General features: G+C 38.3%; 1 protein-coding gene across 1 annotated transcript in view; it reads right to left on the bottom strand.

Annotated features, from left to right (window-relative positions):
* LIMA1 (LIM domain and actin binding 1) overlaps positions 1 to 16693 on the bottom strand; it is a 109000-nt gene that overhangs the window by 43856 nt on the left and 48451 nt on the right. Inside the window, exons 3-4 of the mRNA XM_020966059.2 lie at positions 12034 to 12079; positions 4309 to 4770 (exon numbers count right to left, since the gene is read on the bottom strand). Coding sequence (XP_020821718.1) covers positions 4309 to 4770; positions 12034 to 12079 — 508 coding nt within the window. The remainder of the gene's footprint in view (positions 1 to 4308; positions 4771 to 12033; positions 12080 to 16693) is intronic.

Here is a 16693-nt window from a genome sequence, read left to right on the forward strand (position 1 = left end):
TCAACAGGAATTTATTAAGCCCTACCATATGCAAGGTACTGTGGTGAGCCCTGGAGCCACAAGTATAAAAATGAAATGGTCCTCTGTGTCCCTCTTCCTCTCTGTGCCTCTTCCAAACCTTTTCTTCCCTCCTCAAATCTCCCATTGTTTCCCATCCCCCAACCCTCAGAGCTGAGAAGATTGCCTCATGTTTTACTGAAAAAAATTGAGACAATTTTCTGAGAGCTCCCTGTTCTGACTTTCTCCTCACTTCATATCACACTCAGATATTTTCTGCCACTGTCTCCTCTTTAATCTTGTCTCACATGAAAAGGTAGCACTTCCCAAAGCTGACTCTTTGGCATGCACAATCGATCCTATTCCATCCTGTCTTCTCCAGCAGATTGTTTTCTCTATCATCCCAATACTCTCACTTATCTTCAATCTTTCTGTTTCCCAGCTTTTTCCTACTGCCCACAAACATGCCCATGTCTCCTCTAAAGCCAAAAACCCTTCACTTGACCCTTCTGTTTGACAATCTTTCAATATCTTTCCTTTCTTTTATGAGAGAAGGCCATCTACAACAGGTGTGTCCACTTCCTCTCCTCTCACTCTCTTCTTAACTCTCTGAAGTCTGGCTCCTGACCTCATCATTCAACTGAAACTGCTCTCTCCAAAGTAACTAATGATCTTTTAATGGCCAAATCTAATGGCCTTTTCTCAGTCTTCATCATTCTTGATCTCTCCAGTTTTTGATACTATTGATCATCCTCTTTTCTCTGACATTCTCTTCTCTCTTTCACTACTCTCTACTGGTTCTCCTCCTACCCATCTGACTGCTCCTTCTCAGACTCCGTTGCTGGATCTTCATCCAACTCATGTTTGTTAACTGTGGGTGTCTCCCAAGGTTCTGTGCAGGGCTCTCTTCTGTTCTTCCTTTATAAGATTTCACTTGATGATCTCATCTACTCCAATAGATCACATTGTGATTCTCAAATCCAGCCCTAATCTCTCTGCTAACCTTTAGTCTTCTTACATCTCCAACTGCCTATTAGACATCTCAAACTGTGTCTCCCATGGACACCTTAAACTCAACAAAAGTGAACTTATTTCTTTCGAAATGACTTGCCCAGGGTCACACAACTAGTAAGTGTCTGAGGCAAATTGGAACTCAGGTCTTCCTGACTCTGAGCCCATTGTTCTATCCACTGAGTCATCTAGCTGCCTCTTATCCTCTTACCCAGTTTTAAATCCCTGAAGACAGAAAAATCAGTATTTAGTGAAAGACTCAAAATTTAACAAAGAAGTAAAACATGTTAAGAAAGTCTTGAACACAGTATTACGCAAAAGCAAACCCTAAAAACTAGATGTAATATAAAAATTAAAAATTGAAACCTGTCCCAGCCACAAATTTGGGCTTCTGTTCAACAGAGTTTTTTAATACCACATGTTTAAAGATATATAAGACAGTAAATCAGTAAATTTAACCCACAAAGTTGGATAGGAATAGAATGGTTACTGAAGTTAAGAAAAATCAAGAGTGAGCATGTGAGTGAGTGTGTGTGTGTGTGTGTGTGTGTGTGTGTGTGTGTGAGAGAGAGAGAGAGAGAGAGAGAGAGAAATACGGAATCTCAGGGGTCAAAAGAATCCTAGAAGTTATATATTTTTTCTGTATCTCTCATTAGTAAAAGAGGATCTCACTAGCACTGTCAACAGAACATATCATTTGCAATATTTTCTAGTAATGACTACAGGTTTCTTTGATCAGTCTACCACACATACATAGTCATTTTTAACACATGCTTAGCAAGATGACTGACTGAGAGGTACTGAGTTTAACTGTGACCATAAAAGTTAAATTTAACTAAAAAAGAATCGCACCTATTAAGGAATCTTATCTTCTTTGTTTTATATTCAGTACAAAATTTAACAACACCTCTGCTAAAGAGTATGTAAGACTAGACCATTTAGTAACTGATAAAATACTGGTGGAATTTGGATTATATAATTATTTCCATTATCCATGTTCTTGCTGCCCCCAAACCAAGGATAATTAAGACTGGCTAATCTGAAGAGCAACCATGGAGCTATATTCCTATAATTTGTACTTAATATCTTTGGGTTCACCAATTTTCACTGAAGAATGAATAACAGCTTTCATCACATCTTCTTAGAACGGACAAAGTAGAATCTATATTCTAAAAGAGTTCTTATTATCCTATAAATACTATACCACATTTCTATGGCTTTTTCACACGCCCAGGAAAAACTTTCTGCTTAAAGCCTTAGCTAAGTTAAAGCTGAATCAATGCTAGTAATAACTACATATAGATAACTAGATACTACATACAGTTCTGTAGTCCAGTTTAATTTATCTCTATCCACTTTTTACAGCAGCCTAGAATGGTTTCCCCAAACAGAAAATGGTAATTATTTAAACAGCTGTAAACCCCAATAATGCCAAGTGCAGTTCATAAGACTGTCCTAAGCAATCTATTAACTGTTACAACTCTTTAAAACAGTGAGTGGAAAAGGTACAAAAAGGTTGCAGCCAAATGTGGGCACTTCTCAAACACTCAGACACCACCAGGTTATTCAACACCATCTGCCCTCTGGGTAGATTCTTATTAAATGTATACCAGAGCTCTACTCCAACCAGACTACAGACAAGCTTGTTCTGGCCCACCATCTCCTGGTCAACAACTTGGGGGGGAAAATGCAAAGGAGAAAAAACAATGCTTCTCTTTAGATCCTTGCATGTGTTAGCACTTGGTATTACTATCCCAGTCATTTTCTACCTTAGATCAGTTTCAACATGCATCCAGACCTTCCTCACTGTATCTGCATTGTATGTGCCAGCATGACATCAGCTCTTCTGCCCCTAATAGGGTCTGTGAGGTGGCAACTTACAATGGTGCTTTGAGTTACAACAAAGCCCTTTACCCCCATTTCAGATTTCTGAAATTTTTCTCCTTTCATTCAAAATTCCTTTTTCTCTTGATAAAGTATGTGAAGAAAAAAAGGGGATTTGGTAGGCCTATAGTATGAACAGAATTTAAGTAAGGAAAAAAAGCCTTTGGCAATACATGCTGCATTTTATAAAAAAAAAAATCAAAATTGTTGCACGACAACATTAATGACAATTAGTTTCAATGCCAGGATAAAAAGAAAGCCAATTTTTATTCAATGGAGAAAGGTAATCTGACTTTGGAAATGTGAGCACCTTTTTCTCTTAAAAATCTTCCTTCATCCTTACATCTATTTTCCCAAATCTAACTTAATCAAGAACTTTTCAAGGCACTAAACTTGAAGAGCACTGTTCTTTCATAATTCCAAGAAGAAATCAACTTGTTCACAGCCTATTTGGTCCTCTAGGACTTAAGAAAATGACTCACTGCTCATTTTTAAGTCAAGTAGCAAAAAGATTTCCTCACAAAAACAGTTTGTAAATAGATAGTCAGGCTAAATATTTAGCTTTGTACAACCAACCTTCCTATCTAGATGGTATGTAGAGCAAGTAATGGCTTACTCACCATCAAATCTGTTTATTTAATCATAATGAATGTTGTAACAAACCACTCCACTGAAACAATCAAATATGTAGGAAACTATGAGAAAACTGGAAAAATCTACCAACTCTAAGGCCCCTAGATTGTACTCTAAGTCACTGGCATATGCAACTCATTTTCTAGTTAATTCCCTCTAGGGACCTAGTCTGCAGTCCACATGCAGGATCAAATTTCATTAGCAGTCGTAGGAAAATGCAAGCCCTATGTATTTGCAAGTCAAAACTAGTGAAGGCAAAGGCTAGGCTTACCATCTTCACTTATTTTTTTTCCCTGGGAAAGGATTTTAGCTGATAGAAAACATTTGTTGAGAGCACAAAGGAGGAAGTTTAAAAGAAAGGATTCAGCTGGGAAAGAGACAAGTCATAATGCTGAAACTTTAGCATAACACTTCATCTGTAGCTGCGTCAAAGTAGATAGAATCCTAACCATGATTTCACAATTAAGGCTTAAAATAACAAAGACACAGAAAGAAAAATTAAAAGGAAAAGCACAAGACACAATTTTCAGCTTATTCCACATCTTATCCCATTCCTATGAACTAGCTTGAAATTCAAACTGAATTTACAATGTTAAAAAAAATCAGATTATGACTAACTGTGAAATTAATTTGAAACTGAAACCCACAATTAATTCACTACCTTCAAAGCAAAAAAAGATAATGATTATAATAGCCCTTATATACTTAACCTATTGATTTTCTTGATGCATTAGAAAAGTAGATGGCTTAATTGTTTAAGTTTGTAATCTGTCTCGTCCTTACCTTTGTCTGAGCTGTATCTCCTTTCTCAAACATCATCTTAAGTCTGTTGAGAGGGACGTTATATTTCTCTATTTTGCCTGTAGTATCTGGGTTCTCACTGGCTTCAGGTTTTCCTATTTCTTGCTTGGATTCTCTCAGGCAGTTTTCCATTTTGTCAGTCTCTAGTGAATGGACTTTAAATTCTTCACTGTGATTGTTGGGATACTGAGCCTGGACAAGGGCTTCTGGAGAGGACTGAAGTCTAGATCTGGTATCAATCCCTTCTACTTGAGTAGTTTCAGCTACTGAAGAGGTGTTGTTTTCCACTGGAACACAGAGATGGTCGACCTTCGGTCTCACCTCAGCACTGCTGTTCCGTAGAGATTCTGTCTGAGGCTCCGTTCCCAGCTTTGGATTCTCCCACTTCTTCTTTAACACACTCAGAGTCCCCTTTCTAAAATGCTGGGGGAAGTTCTCAGTGTTCTAGAAGAAAGAGAAATTGTTGCTAGTTACAACCTGCCTGTTGAAGCATCAAACACTCTCTGTAAAATGAAAGTTAAAACTCCGCACTGCTCCTTGTTCACCGCTGTCTCAGACAGCTGTGAACAGTTACGATTGTGCCACATGGAGAAAGCCTACACCCCAGGGGTGGGAGGGGGAAAGAGAAAGAAAGTCAGAGACTGAAGCAGGAAGTGATAAAACAGGAGAGACTTATAAGGACAAAATGGGAAGAAAGAAAAGTCCAAATCTACTGGTAGTTACCTTGGAGACAGAGGTTTTCACTCTAAGAATTAAGGGAAAAGGAACCATATCCAAATGCTGGAAGCTTTAAGCATTAAGTCTAAATTAGTAAGAGTTTAATGTAAGGTTTTTAAGGAACAGAGATAGAGGGCAGCTGAAAGCACAAAGCTCATTCCAGATAGTATTATTAATAAATAAGCTAAAGCATCTCAGAAACAATTTTTATGTGTTTGCATAAATTTTTATATATACATATATTGTTATTATTATTTTTCTAATCTCTCCCCTTTGTTCATCTCATCTATTCTCAGGCTTCACTTATCACTTTTATAGAGAAAATCCCCAGATCTTGTAACTAGCACTAATCTTACATCTCTAGCGCCTGCTTACATAACTCTACCTTGATCCACCAGGAGCACTTAAAGTTCAGCGGGCCCAACCTCCAGTCCTGCCTGACACTATCAGTCATACAGACTGATCTTTGATTCTTCTTCTCCCTCAATCCCACCTCCCCATCCAATTAATTGTCAAGTGCAAAGTCCAGTTAACAGCACCTTCATCTCACAAGGTTGTTGTAAGAATCAAATAAGATAGTTAGGCAACACATTTTGCAAACCTTAAAGCCCTGTGTAAAATTTTGTTATTCTTCTACCTCTATGTTCTCTCACTTGCGTTCCCATTCATCTTCCATGACACTGTCACACTCTAGCTGAAATCCTCTTTGCTTCTCCCCAGAACAATATAAAGAGCCTTCTAACTGGTCTCCCTGTCTGGAGCCACTCCCTTATCCAATTCAACTTTCACAGAACTGTCAACATAATCTGACAGGTCACCACGCTGATCAAAAACTTTCAGTGGCTCCCTGCTGTCTATAGAAAAAATACAAACTTCTTAACCTAAAATAAGATAACATATATGTAAAACATTGTGCAAATCTTAAGCCCACTGCTCTTATAAGAATGCCAACTGCTGCTGTACTATTATTATTGTTGCTGTTATTGTCACTATTATTATTAACTTTCAAAAACCCTGGCTCCAACCAACCTTTTCAATCTTATTTCACCCTACTTCACTAAATACACGTTACCTTCCAAACAAACTGGACCACTAGTTATTCCCTTATTTCATCCTATGCTCTTTTCCCCTCTGTACATCCATATAAGCTATCTTCTGTGCCTATAAATCACTTCTTTATCCCAGCCTGTGGAAATCTTCAAGGCCCAGATCAGGAGCTATTTTCTTGAAGACTTCCCTGATCCCCTTAGTTGAAAGTAAGTTCTTCCTCCAAAAATTTTTTCTCGAGCACTTGATCTAGATCTCCCCTTTGCCCCTATCACATTCTACCATGTGTCAAGGAATCTCAGGGTTGGAGACCTGAGGGATCATCTAATCTAACTCATAATGAAACAGGAATTCCTAACATTTCTGAACAAGTAGCATGCTATATTCTAGCCTCTGATCAAAGACTTCCAGTGAAGGAAAAACCACTACTTCCTGAGGCCATCTATTCCATTGCTCTATTAGGAAGGTTTTCTTTAAATCAAGCCAGAAATCTGCTTCTCTGCAAATTATACCCATTGCTCCTAGTTCTACTTTCAGAGGCCAAGCAAAACACGTATAATTCTTCTTCCATGTGATAATCATTCACAAAACTTGAAGAAAGCTTTCTAGCCCCATTAAGCTCCCTCTTTAGGCAAAATGTACCTAATTTCTTCAAACTATGACACATTCTTTAGTCCTCAGAACCTGATTACCTTCCACTGGATGTAACTTTCCAACTTACCTACAGCCTTCCTAAAATGAAAAAAAAAACCCATCCAACCTTAAATACTTCAGATGTAGTCTTAACCATGACTATAAAGAATAAAGCAGGCCAATCATATCTCATTCTGGACACTATGCTTTTCTTAATCTACCTTGAGAATGTATTTCTTGTCTGCTGTTGACTTGTACTGAGCTTGCAATCTACTAAAATCTCCAGATCCTTCTATACAAACTATTGTCTAGCCCCAACTCTCCTGTTTGGTATTTGTACACTTATCTATTTGAACCCTCATGAAACACTTCCATTTATTCTTATTAAATTACATCATACAGATTTGGCTCATCACTCCAGCCTGCTAAGGGTTTTTGAAGGACTTTTAGTCACACAGTGTATCAGTTGTCTGTTCCCAATTTCATTTCACCTGAAAATTTGATTAGCCTAACACCCATGGCTCCATTGCATCTATTTATTTTACCTATACTTACATATATGTTTATGTGGAAGACAGGAACTGTTTAATTTTTGTCTTTTTATCCCTAGCATCTTACATAGAAATAGAAGGCCTTTAATAAGTATTTGTTGATTTCTGATTCAGTCAAGTCGCAGGAAAGGATGTTGAATAGCACAGAGGCAAGGAAAGCTCCTCGGGGCACTCTCATTAATTCAACGTGGATTTATTAAGCACCTGGGCAGCTGGTGGTCAAGTGGAGACAGCATCAAACCTGACATCAGGTAGATATGAGTTCAAATCCAATCTCAAACACTTCCTAGCTGTGTGACCCTGAGTAAGAATCACATCTGTAAAATGTGGATAATAATAATAATACCTATCTCCCAGAATGGTTATGAGGATCAAATGAAATCACTGCACTTAGCACAGTGCGTGGCATATAGTAAATGCTATATAAACGTTAGCTATCATCATCTATTATATATGCAAGGGACTAAGCAGAAAAATCAAAAAAAAAAAAAAGGAAGCAATCCTTGCCATCATAAAGCTTACTTTCTACAGGGAGGATACAACAGGTATGCAGATAACTACTGTAAATGCAAAGCAATTTCAGTGGGATTGGCTTGAAAGACCTAGGGATTTCAAGAGATCTAAGAGAGAAGGGAGAACAGTTCAGGCATAGATGACAATCTCCTTCCCAAGCTGACCTCAAACGACTAATGGCTATTTTTTCGGTCTGACCATTCAACCAATTGTGAATCTTCCTAATTGGTCTATTTTCTAGTCATAGAATCTGGAAGGGATCTCAGAGGCAATCTTGTCCAAATTAAACCAATCTGTATAGGAATACCGTCTAAAACATCTCCCCAAAGGGTTATTCAACTTCTGCTTAACAAACTTTTAGTACCTGGAAACCAATTCTCTCCTGAAGCAGCTCTATTGGCAAATTTTTACAAATACAGCGCTGAAATCTAAATCTACAGCTCCAAACCACTGCTCCTGGCTCTGCCTTCCAGGTTCAAACAAAACAGCCTAATTAATTTCTTCCAGGGCAGCCCTTCAATTACTTGGAGGTAATAATCACTTCCTTCCTAAGTCTCCTCATCTCCTCTTTCTTAAGTTGTTCTTGTAATAATAATCATAATCATCATCATTATTATAATTACTTATGTGACACTTTAATATTTGCAATTTTTTTGGCAAACATTATCTCATTTCATCCTCACAACAATCCTAGGAGGTAGGTGCTATTATTTATCTTTGTTTTAGAGAAATAGATAAACAGAGATTAAGTGATTTGTCTGGGGTTACGGCTAGTCTCTGAGGTCTTTCTTACTCCAAGTCTTATACTCTATCCACTCTGCTTATCCATAGGTAACTCACCTGTCTGGTCATCCTTCTCTAGATATTAGGCTATCTACCTCTACCTTATCTACAAGGATAATGTGAGAGATTTTGTTAAATGGCTTGCTTAAATCCAGGTATGCCATGTCCACAGCATTCCTTTGATGATCTACCAGAATAGTAATTTTAGGAAGAAAATCAAAACTAAAAAAGGCAATAAATTTTGTTAGGCACTTCCTGTTCTTGATGAAGCTATCCTAACTCCAAGTAATCACTTCTCTTTCTTAATTCTCACAAGTCATCTCTTTAAGAATATGTTCTAATATCTTGTCAGGAACCCAAGCCAAGCTCATCTGATCAGTCTCGGTGTTTGTCCATCCATCTATCTGTCTACCTGTCTGCTCTCTCTCTCCTCTCTCTCAAATCAAGGCATGTCCACTTCCTGATTTTCTTAGCAAAAATTTAGGACAAATTATGAAGGGAATGGTTTGTTAGCATTTAGGGAGAGAAAATTAGTGGGAGACAGAATGGCTTCATAAAGACATGTTCCGCATAGCTTGTTTGTACATAATTATTTCCATGTTGTCTCCTCCAACAGATTGTGAGCTCATCAAGAGCAGGGACTGTCTTTTACCTTTCTTGTTTCCTCAACATTTAGCCCAGTACCTGGAACATAGTAGGTACTTCATAAATGGTTATTGATTGATGTCATGACATCCTAATCTCATTTCCATTGTGATAATATTCTAAATCTGGGTTATTTCTGTACACATTATTTTGTTATACATTCCTCTCCTTCCACTCCGTAAATGCAGAAGCTGTAGAGTTCTTTACTTCTGTATCCCTAGCACAGTGCTTCACAGTCACTTAACGTATTTACTGAATACAGTTCTAACATCTTTTACGAATATATTTGGGAATACAGTAAAATTTTAATATGATACGAGACACTGAACCTCTTTTCCATCTTAAACCTTCCTGACTATGAACCTAACTCTAATGTGAACTTTCATTCATCACAGAATTCGATATTGCAGAGTTCACTCAGTTAAACCATTATTTACAGACTTCATATCCAAAAGAGTGGTGGAGTCAGATATCCTGGGTTTATAACCTGGCTCCACTGCCTGATACCTCTGTGACCATAAGTAAGTTAGTTAACCTATCCGTGCTTCAGTTTCCTTGCCTATAAACAAGCAGTTGGATTCAATGACCTCTAATTTCCCTTCCAGGTCTATATCTCTGATCCTATGAATCACAGAAATTGGAGTGATCTCAATGGCCATCTAGTCCAATTCACATAGAAAAAGAATCCCTACTACCAGAAGTTACCCCGTAAGTCGTCATCTAGCTTCTGCTTGAAGGGAAAGCTACCATCTTGAGGCAATCTATTGTACTTCTGGACAATTCTAATTGCTAGGAAGTTTTTCCTAACGTGAAGCCTAAATTGGCCTCTCTGCAATTTTCAGCCATACAGCCTGGTGCTTCCCCCTGATGCTCCCCACTGGGGCAGCCCTCTGTGAATCTATTCTCCAAGATAAACAAGCGCAGTCTTCACATGATATGCCCTCGAGGCCCATCACCATCCTGGCTGTCTTCCTCTGGATGCTCTCCAGGTTATCGATGTCCTTCTTAAACCATGGTGGCCCACAAGGGCTGAGTATAGCTGGACTATTAACCCTTCCCCTTTGCCAATCATGGAAGCTATGCTCCTCTAAATGGAGGACCAGACTGTATTAGCTTTTTTGATTCCCAAAGCATACTGCTGACCCATATTGAACTTGCAGGCCACTAAGCCCTGCAAAAGCTTTTTAGAATAACTGCTGCTTTACCACATCTGCTCTACACATCCTTGTGAAGCTGACTTTGTGTACTCAAACAAAAGACTTTACATTTATCCATACTGAGTTTCATCTTCTTAGATACAGCCTGCTGCTCCAGCCTGTTAAGATCCTTTCACACCTTGACTGTTTTCTACTGTACCAGCTGTCATTCCCAGACTTATTTTCATACAAGTTGAAAGTAGAAACTTAAATTTTAAAAAGTATTCAGCTAAATGAACACACTCTATGCCAAAGAATCTGAGCAAAATAAATACTGCATACTCAAACAGACCTGTGGTGATGGAGACTGAAATCCATTAAGACCTGCCCCTCCTAGGAGACTCTTGTCTTTGTACCAAAGGGTCTTTACACATTGTGCAGGAGGGCCTTCTTCACTTTCTCCCTACATCCCGAGTGCACCAGTTGAGCATTCTGGTTGTCCACCTGTCATCCCTCATTCTTATGTGACCAGCCCATCTTCTCTTCGTATCATATAATTCCTTTACTCAAGGGCAATAAACCTTTAAGAGATACTTGTGGATTCTTGCATTTTACAAATCTTCAACCAGCTAACTGGATTAAGAGTCAAGAACTTTTGTTTTAAAGCAGCATTTCCCTATAGTATTCTAAATAATGATAATAGCTAACTTTTATATAACAACCCTGGGAGTTAAGTGCTGTTATTTTATTTTTTTACATTTTACATTTTTTACATTTTACAGTTGAGGAACCTGAATCAAACAGAGGTTAAGTGACTTGTCCAAGGTCACAAAACTAGTAAGTGTCTGAGGGAGGATCTGAACTCAGGTCTTCCTGAATCCAAGATAGGTTCGCTATTTACTGCACCCCCTACCTTCATAAATAAAGATTCTGTTCTATAGAGGAGATTCTTGCTCAGGTACAAGTTGTACTAAATGACCTCTGAGCACTTCAAGAGAAAACTTCAATGTAAGTGATACTTTCCCCCTCTAAGATGTTAAAAATTAAATATATTTCAAGAACTAATTAAAAGCAGCAATTCAGCATAAAATAGGTTTTGTTTCCTACATTTTGCTCCTTTCCTTGACACATATTCCATAGATATTTCATATCTAACCCACTTTTCCATTCCACCTACAAACAGCATTTATGGGTTCTCCCAACATATTTCAAACCTCTAAGTAGTTTATAACAAAAGAAAGTTTGGGAAATGATGCTTTCAAGAATTAATTCACAGAATCAAAGAAGCAGCAAAGATATTAACAGGTTAAAAGCATGGAAGGAAATGTTTACATTGTGCAGTTAAAGCAAAAGATGACAAGAACAGAAAAACCTTGAGTTCCAAGAGGAACACAACCAGTAAATCATCTTGTTGACTTCAGGCACATCACTTGACTTCTCCATGTTTCAGGGAACCCAAAAAGAAAGTGGGTCAAAAGCAAAACTTCACTGGAAAAGTGAGATTCAATAAGTCTGAGTCAAGTTTTCCACAGTAAACAGCTAACAAATCAAGTAACATTTGGCATGACTACCTAGCCTAGCTGACAAGTAGCTGAAGAACCCCATGGTGATTGGCTATAGCTCAGTGACACAGGCTCTCTTCATGTTATTATGTGAGACCTGGTAATTTTTTGAATACTTACATTTCTCTTCTTATCTGTATTTGCTTCTTCAGCTGCTTTCTGGTATCTTCGGAAGAAAAAATAAGATATCATAAAATCAATAACTGTTCCATAGATCACAACCTAGAAGGGATGTCAAAAGATAGGCAATCCTTGGGGCAGCTAGGTGGCACAGTGGATAGAGCACTGGCCCTGGAGTCAGGAGGACCTGAGTTCAAATGCGGCCTCAGACACATGATACTCATTAGCTTGTGTGACCCTAGCCAAGTCACTTACCCCTGACTGCCTTGCCAAAAAAAAATTTAAAGAAAAAAAGACAGCCAATCCAACCTCTCATTTAACAGTTCCAGGAAGCATCAGAGGTGGAGCCTAAACCCACCAATCCTCAAACTCTGCCACCTGGCTCTTTCTACTCCACCTTTCTGGTCTCTAAGAAAGCCAGCTGGGGCATATTTCAAATATACTGCCAGTGACTGTCTGTGATGACTTCATTTCAGGGGGAGAGTTATGAGGCATCTGACACCAAATTAGATCAGCTTTAAGGTTGATGCAGTCTGTTCCAGATTAAGTTAAGTACGTAAATCCTGACCCTAGATCACCCTTAGTTTAAAAGCTAACAAAATTCCAAGGCCACTTGGGGTGTTTGGGGTCCACTTCAAGGAAAATACAAAAGATGAAATGTGAACCTCCAAAACAAGCGTAACAGAATAAAACTGTCTTATTAGGGGTCTTGAATCCAAAGTTGATGGGACATTGATCCCTTAGAGCCACACTCCCCATTATACAAAAATTCACCAGTCTTATTATGGTTAGCTCCCATTTACCTAGAACCCAGTCAGTGCTAAACAAATTTTAAGTGACTAAGCTGAATAAAGTTCACAGACCATTCCTGTGAACTGCTGAACAGTTAGGCTACTGCTTGAGCAGCAGGGGTGCCCCAGGGATCAGACTAATAGCCAGGATCTGGTTAGGTTACTTGGTCTCTGGATAGACCATAAGGCCTATGCACCAGGTAGAAGACCTTAGGGTTAAGCTCCCTTGAACATTCTACTCAGTTGCCTTCAAGAACAGAGCTCCTCCCACCATTGATACTCTGCTTGAATCCATTCCTCAAGGGGTAGGAAACTCCTACCCTCTCCTACTCTCTTCTTATTCTCTGTGACACTGAATCCTAAACTACCAAAGAGCAATCATTCCTCCCCAAATCTTGCTGCCTGTTCTTTCATCTCATTCACTTCAATCTTATCCCCACCCATGTCCCTCTCCAAAATCAATCCACCTGTTCTAATTGTGCCCTCAAGAATTATCACTTATAATTAACAAACCTACCTTCATTTTAAACTATTTTCTCTCATTTAAACCATTTTCCTCTTGACATTCACTGAGAGCTGTTCTCCCACATCACCCCCACCAATGATATTACATCCTTTAGCATCCTTTTTTATACAGGTTGCATTGTCTTTCATACAGCATCCCCCAAAAATCTGTCCTGGAGGAAGAGTTGGAATATCACTTCCAGACTTTCTCAACTGTTACCACTATCTTCTCTTCTTGGAGGCTTACACTATCCAAATTTACCAACTAATCCAGAACTGGTGGCTATTATCTTCTGACACCAAGTACATGCTTCTTTCTTTCTCAGCGACTACTTCACAGTCTCCCTCTCTATCTTAACTCCCGCTCTCATACTAGGAGAGACTTTCATCTTTATATTAATGCTCCCTCACACACTCTATATCAATCTATTCAACTTCCAATACTTATTCCATCATCCTGCCTCAGCTACACATAAAGCTCATCACATCCTTGGTCAGGCTGTTGCTGATAAATGTTCCACTTCCATTATCAAGAACTCTGAAATTCTTTTATCTTTCCATAAACTTTCTTTAAAAAAAAAAATCTATTAAACACCTACTATGTGCCAGTTACCTAAATAAGCACTTAAAAATATTCTAATTTATAGCATTCTTTTCTTTTTAAATTTTGGGTTCTGAATTCTCTCCCTCCTTCTCACCTCCCTCCACATCCATTGAGAAGGCAAGCAATATCAGTTATCAATTATACATGTGAAATCATGCAAAACATATTTCCATATTAGCCATATTTTTTTTAAAAGAAAAATAAAAAAAGTGAGAAAATTATACTTCAATTTGCATTCATAGTTCATCAGTTCTCTCTCTAGAAGTGGACACCATTTTTTCATCATGAGTCCTCTGGAACTGTCTTGGATCATACTAATGTACTGATCAGAGTAGCCACTGGCTACATTTGATCATCATTAAACATTGCTGTTACTATGCACAATGATATCTGGGTTCTTCTCATTTCACTTTGCTTCAGTTCATATACGTCTTACCACGTTTTTCTGAAACCACCTCCCTGTTTCTTCACTGGAGCACAATAATACTCCATCACAATTACATGCCACAACTTTGAACTAAGCATTTTTAAAAATATTATCTCATTTGATCTTCACAACAATCATGAGATGTAGGTACTATTACTACCTCCATTTTACAGCTGAGAAAACTGAGGCATCACCTAGCTCCTTTTTTCATAATCTTTAATCTCATCTGTCTTACTCCTCCTAAACCTATTGTTTGTTCTCAACCAAAATTTCCAAAGTCTCTAGCCCTCCATATTTTGTACCTAGAACATCACCTTTGCTCTGGTTACACTCTCTTCTCTCCCCAGTCTTGATCTCTTAGTGAACCAGTTCAAATCTATCCTTTACTTGAAAATCCCCTGTACCTTTTTCCTATCACTGCTCACATCCTGCTAAATCCCACCACTAGCTTGTACCCAACATTTGCCTTCTCTGTAGGAACAGGATACATTGGTACTTTTGTCACTGGGGGAAGGGAGTGTGGATATAATGTAGAATGAGGAGACCTAAACTGAGGGGCAAGTGACTTACTGATTTGTTGCTGCAACTTCAACCTATAGCTAACCGCATACCAGAGCAAGGAGTGGTCATGGAGATGTGCTTGCAAGAAGCAAAAACAGAAATTAGCAGCACCTTCACGTCCCTGACCAAACCAAGGAGAAGCCTGCAATCTGCTGCTCCGAATCAACAGCACATTGTAGCTAGCTGACAAAGCAGAACAAGCAGCAGTCTACCCACTTAGGGAAAAGCCCGAAGTTGTCACCCAGATTCAAACTGGGAGTCAGGAGCTTGCTAAACTCAGACTAGCAGACTAGTGATCAGACTTTGCCCTAGATCAGAACATTCTGGACACAATGAAAGTCTTCTCACCTGGTTGCATTACCTTGGAACTTCTCTGACTTATCCACTATATCCCAGCATCCAGTACCTTTCCCAGAACCTACCCCCACAATTAGATTGTATGCTCCTTGAGGTTAAGTACTGTTTTTATTTTTTGTATTTGTATCCCCAGTGCTTAGCAACATGCCTGACACATAATAGGTACCTAATGGTTATTGACCAACTGAAGTTCTCAGCCTCAGCCATACTAGGGATCTTTTTAAAACTTACAATTTATTTTCTTATCTGCAATTTCTACCCCCTTCGTCCTACTACCAACTCCACCTCCATGGAGAAAACAAGAAAAACAAAACTACTATTATAAACATGCAGAGTCAAGCAAAACTAATTCCTGAATTGGCTCCCCACAGTCTACACTCTGAGTCCATTATCTCTGTATCAAGAGGCATGTAGCTCACTTCATCTCGAGTCCTCTGGAATTGTAGTTGGTCACTGCGTTGATCAGTTTTAAAGTCTTTGAAAGTTCTGTCTTTAAAATATTATTGTTATTGTATAAATTATTCTCCTGGTTCTGCTTACTTCACTCTGTATCAATTTATTCTCATGTTTCTCTCAAATAATTTTCTTCATTATTTCTTACAACACAAGAGTATTCTATCACATACGTACCATAACTTGTTCATTCTTCAACTGAGTGGCACCTCCTCAGGTTCTAATTCTTTGCTACCATAAAAAGAGTTGCTATAAATATTTTTGTAGATATGGGTCCTTTTCCTCTTTTTGTGATCTCATTGTGGGCTAGACCTAGCAGTTGTATCAACAGTCAAAAGGGCTACACAATTCAGTAGCTTTTGGGACATAGCTCCAAATTGCTTTCCAGAATGGCTAGAGGACTAAGAACTCCACCTAATAGTGCATTAACTTAGCAATTTTCCTACATCCCCTCCAATATTTGTTATTTTGGGGTTTTTTTGTCAACTTTGCCAATCTGATAGATGTAAAGTAGAACCTCAGTTTTGCTAATTAGCATGTTTATGATTATTAGCAATTGAGAGTATTTTTTTCATATAGCTATTAATAGCTTGGTTTTTGTCCTCTGAAAACCACCTATTCATATCCTTTGACCATTTATCAATTGGAGGATCATTCTTATTCTTATAAACTTGAATCAGTTCCTTATATGTCTTATTTATCAGAAAAACTTGCTGCAAAGATTTTCCCCTCTCATCTGCTTCTCTTTGTTTCCACAAAAACTTTAAAATTTTATCCACGGTATGCTTTACCTTCTGTGACTTATCTATCTTTTATTTGATTACAAACTCTTCCCTATCTATAGATTTGACAAGTCATTTCCTCTTGCTTTCCTAATTTGTTTATGATGTCACCTTTAAGCCTAAATCATGTACCTATTTGGAGATTGTCTTGGTTCACAGTGTGAGTTTTTGGTTTTTACCT

Source organism: Phascolarctos cinereus, unplaced genomic scaffold (genome assembly GCF_003287225.1).
Source record: "Phascolarctos cinereus isolate Bilbo 61053 unplaced genomic scaffold, phaCin_HiC Scaffold_1;HRSCAF=81, whole genome shotgun sequence".
NCBI lineage: Eukaryota > Metazoa > Chordata > Mammalia > Diprotodontia > Phascolarctidae > Phascolarctos > Phascolarctos cinereus.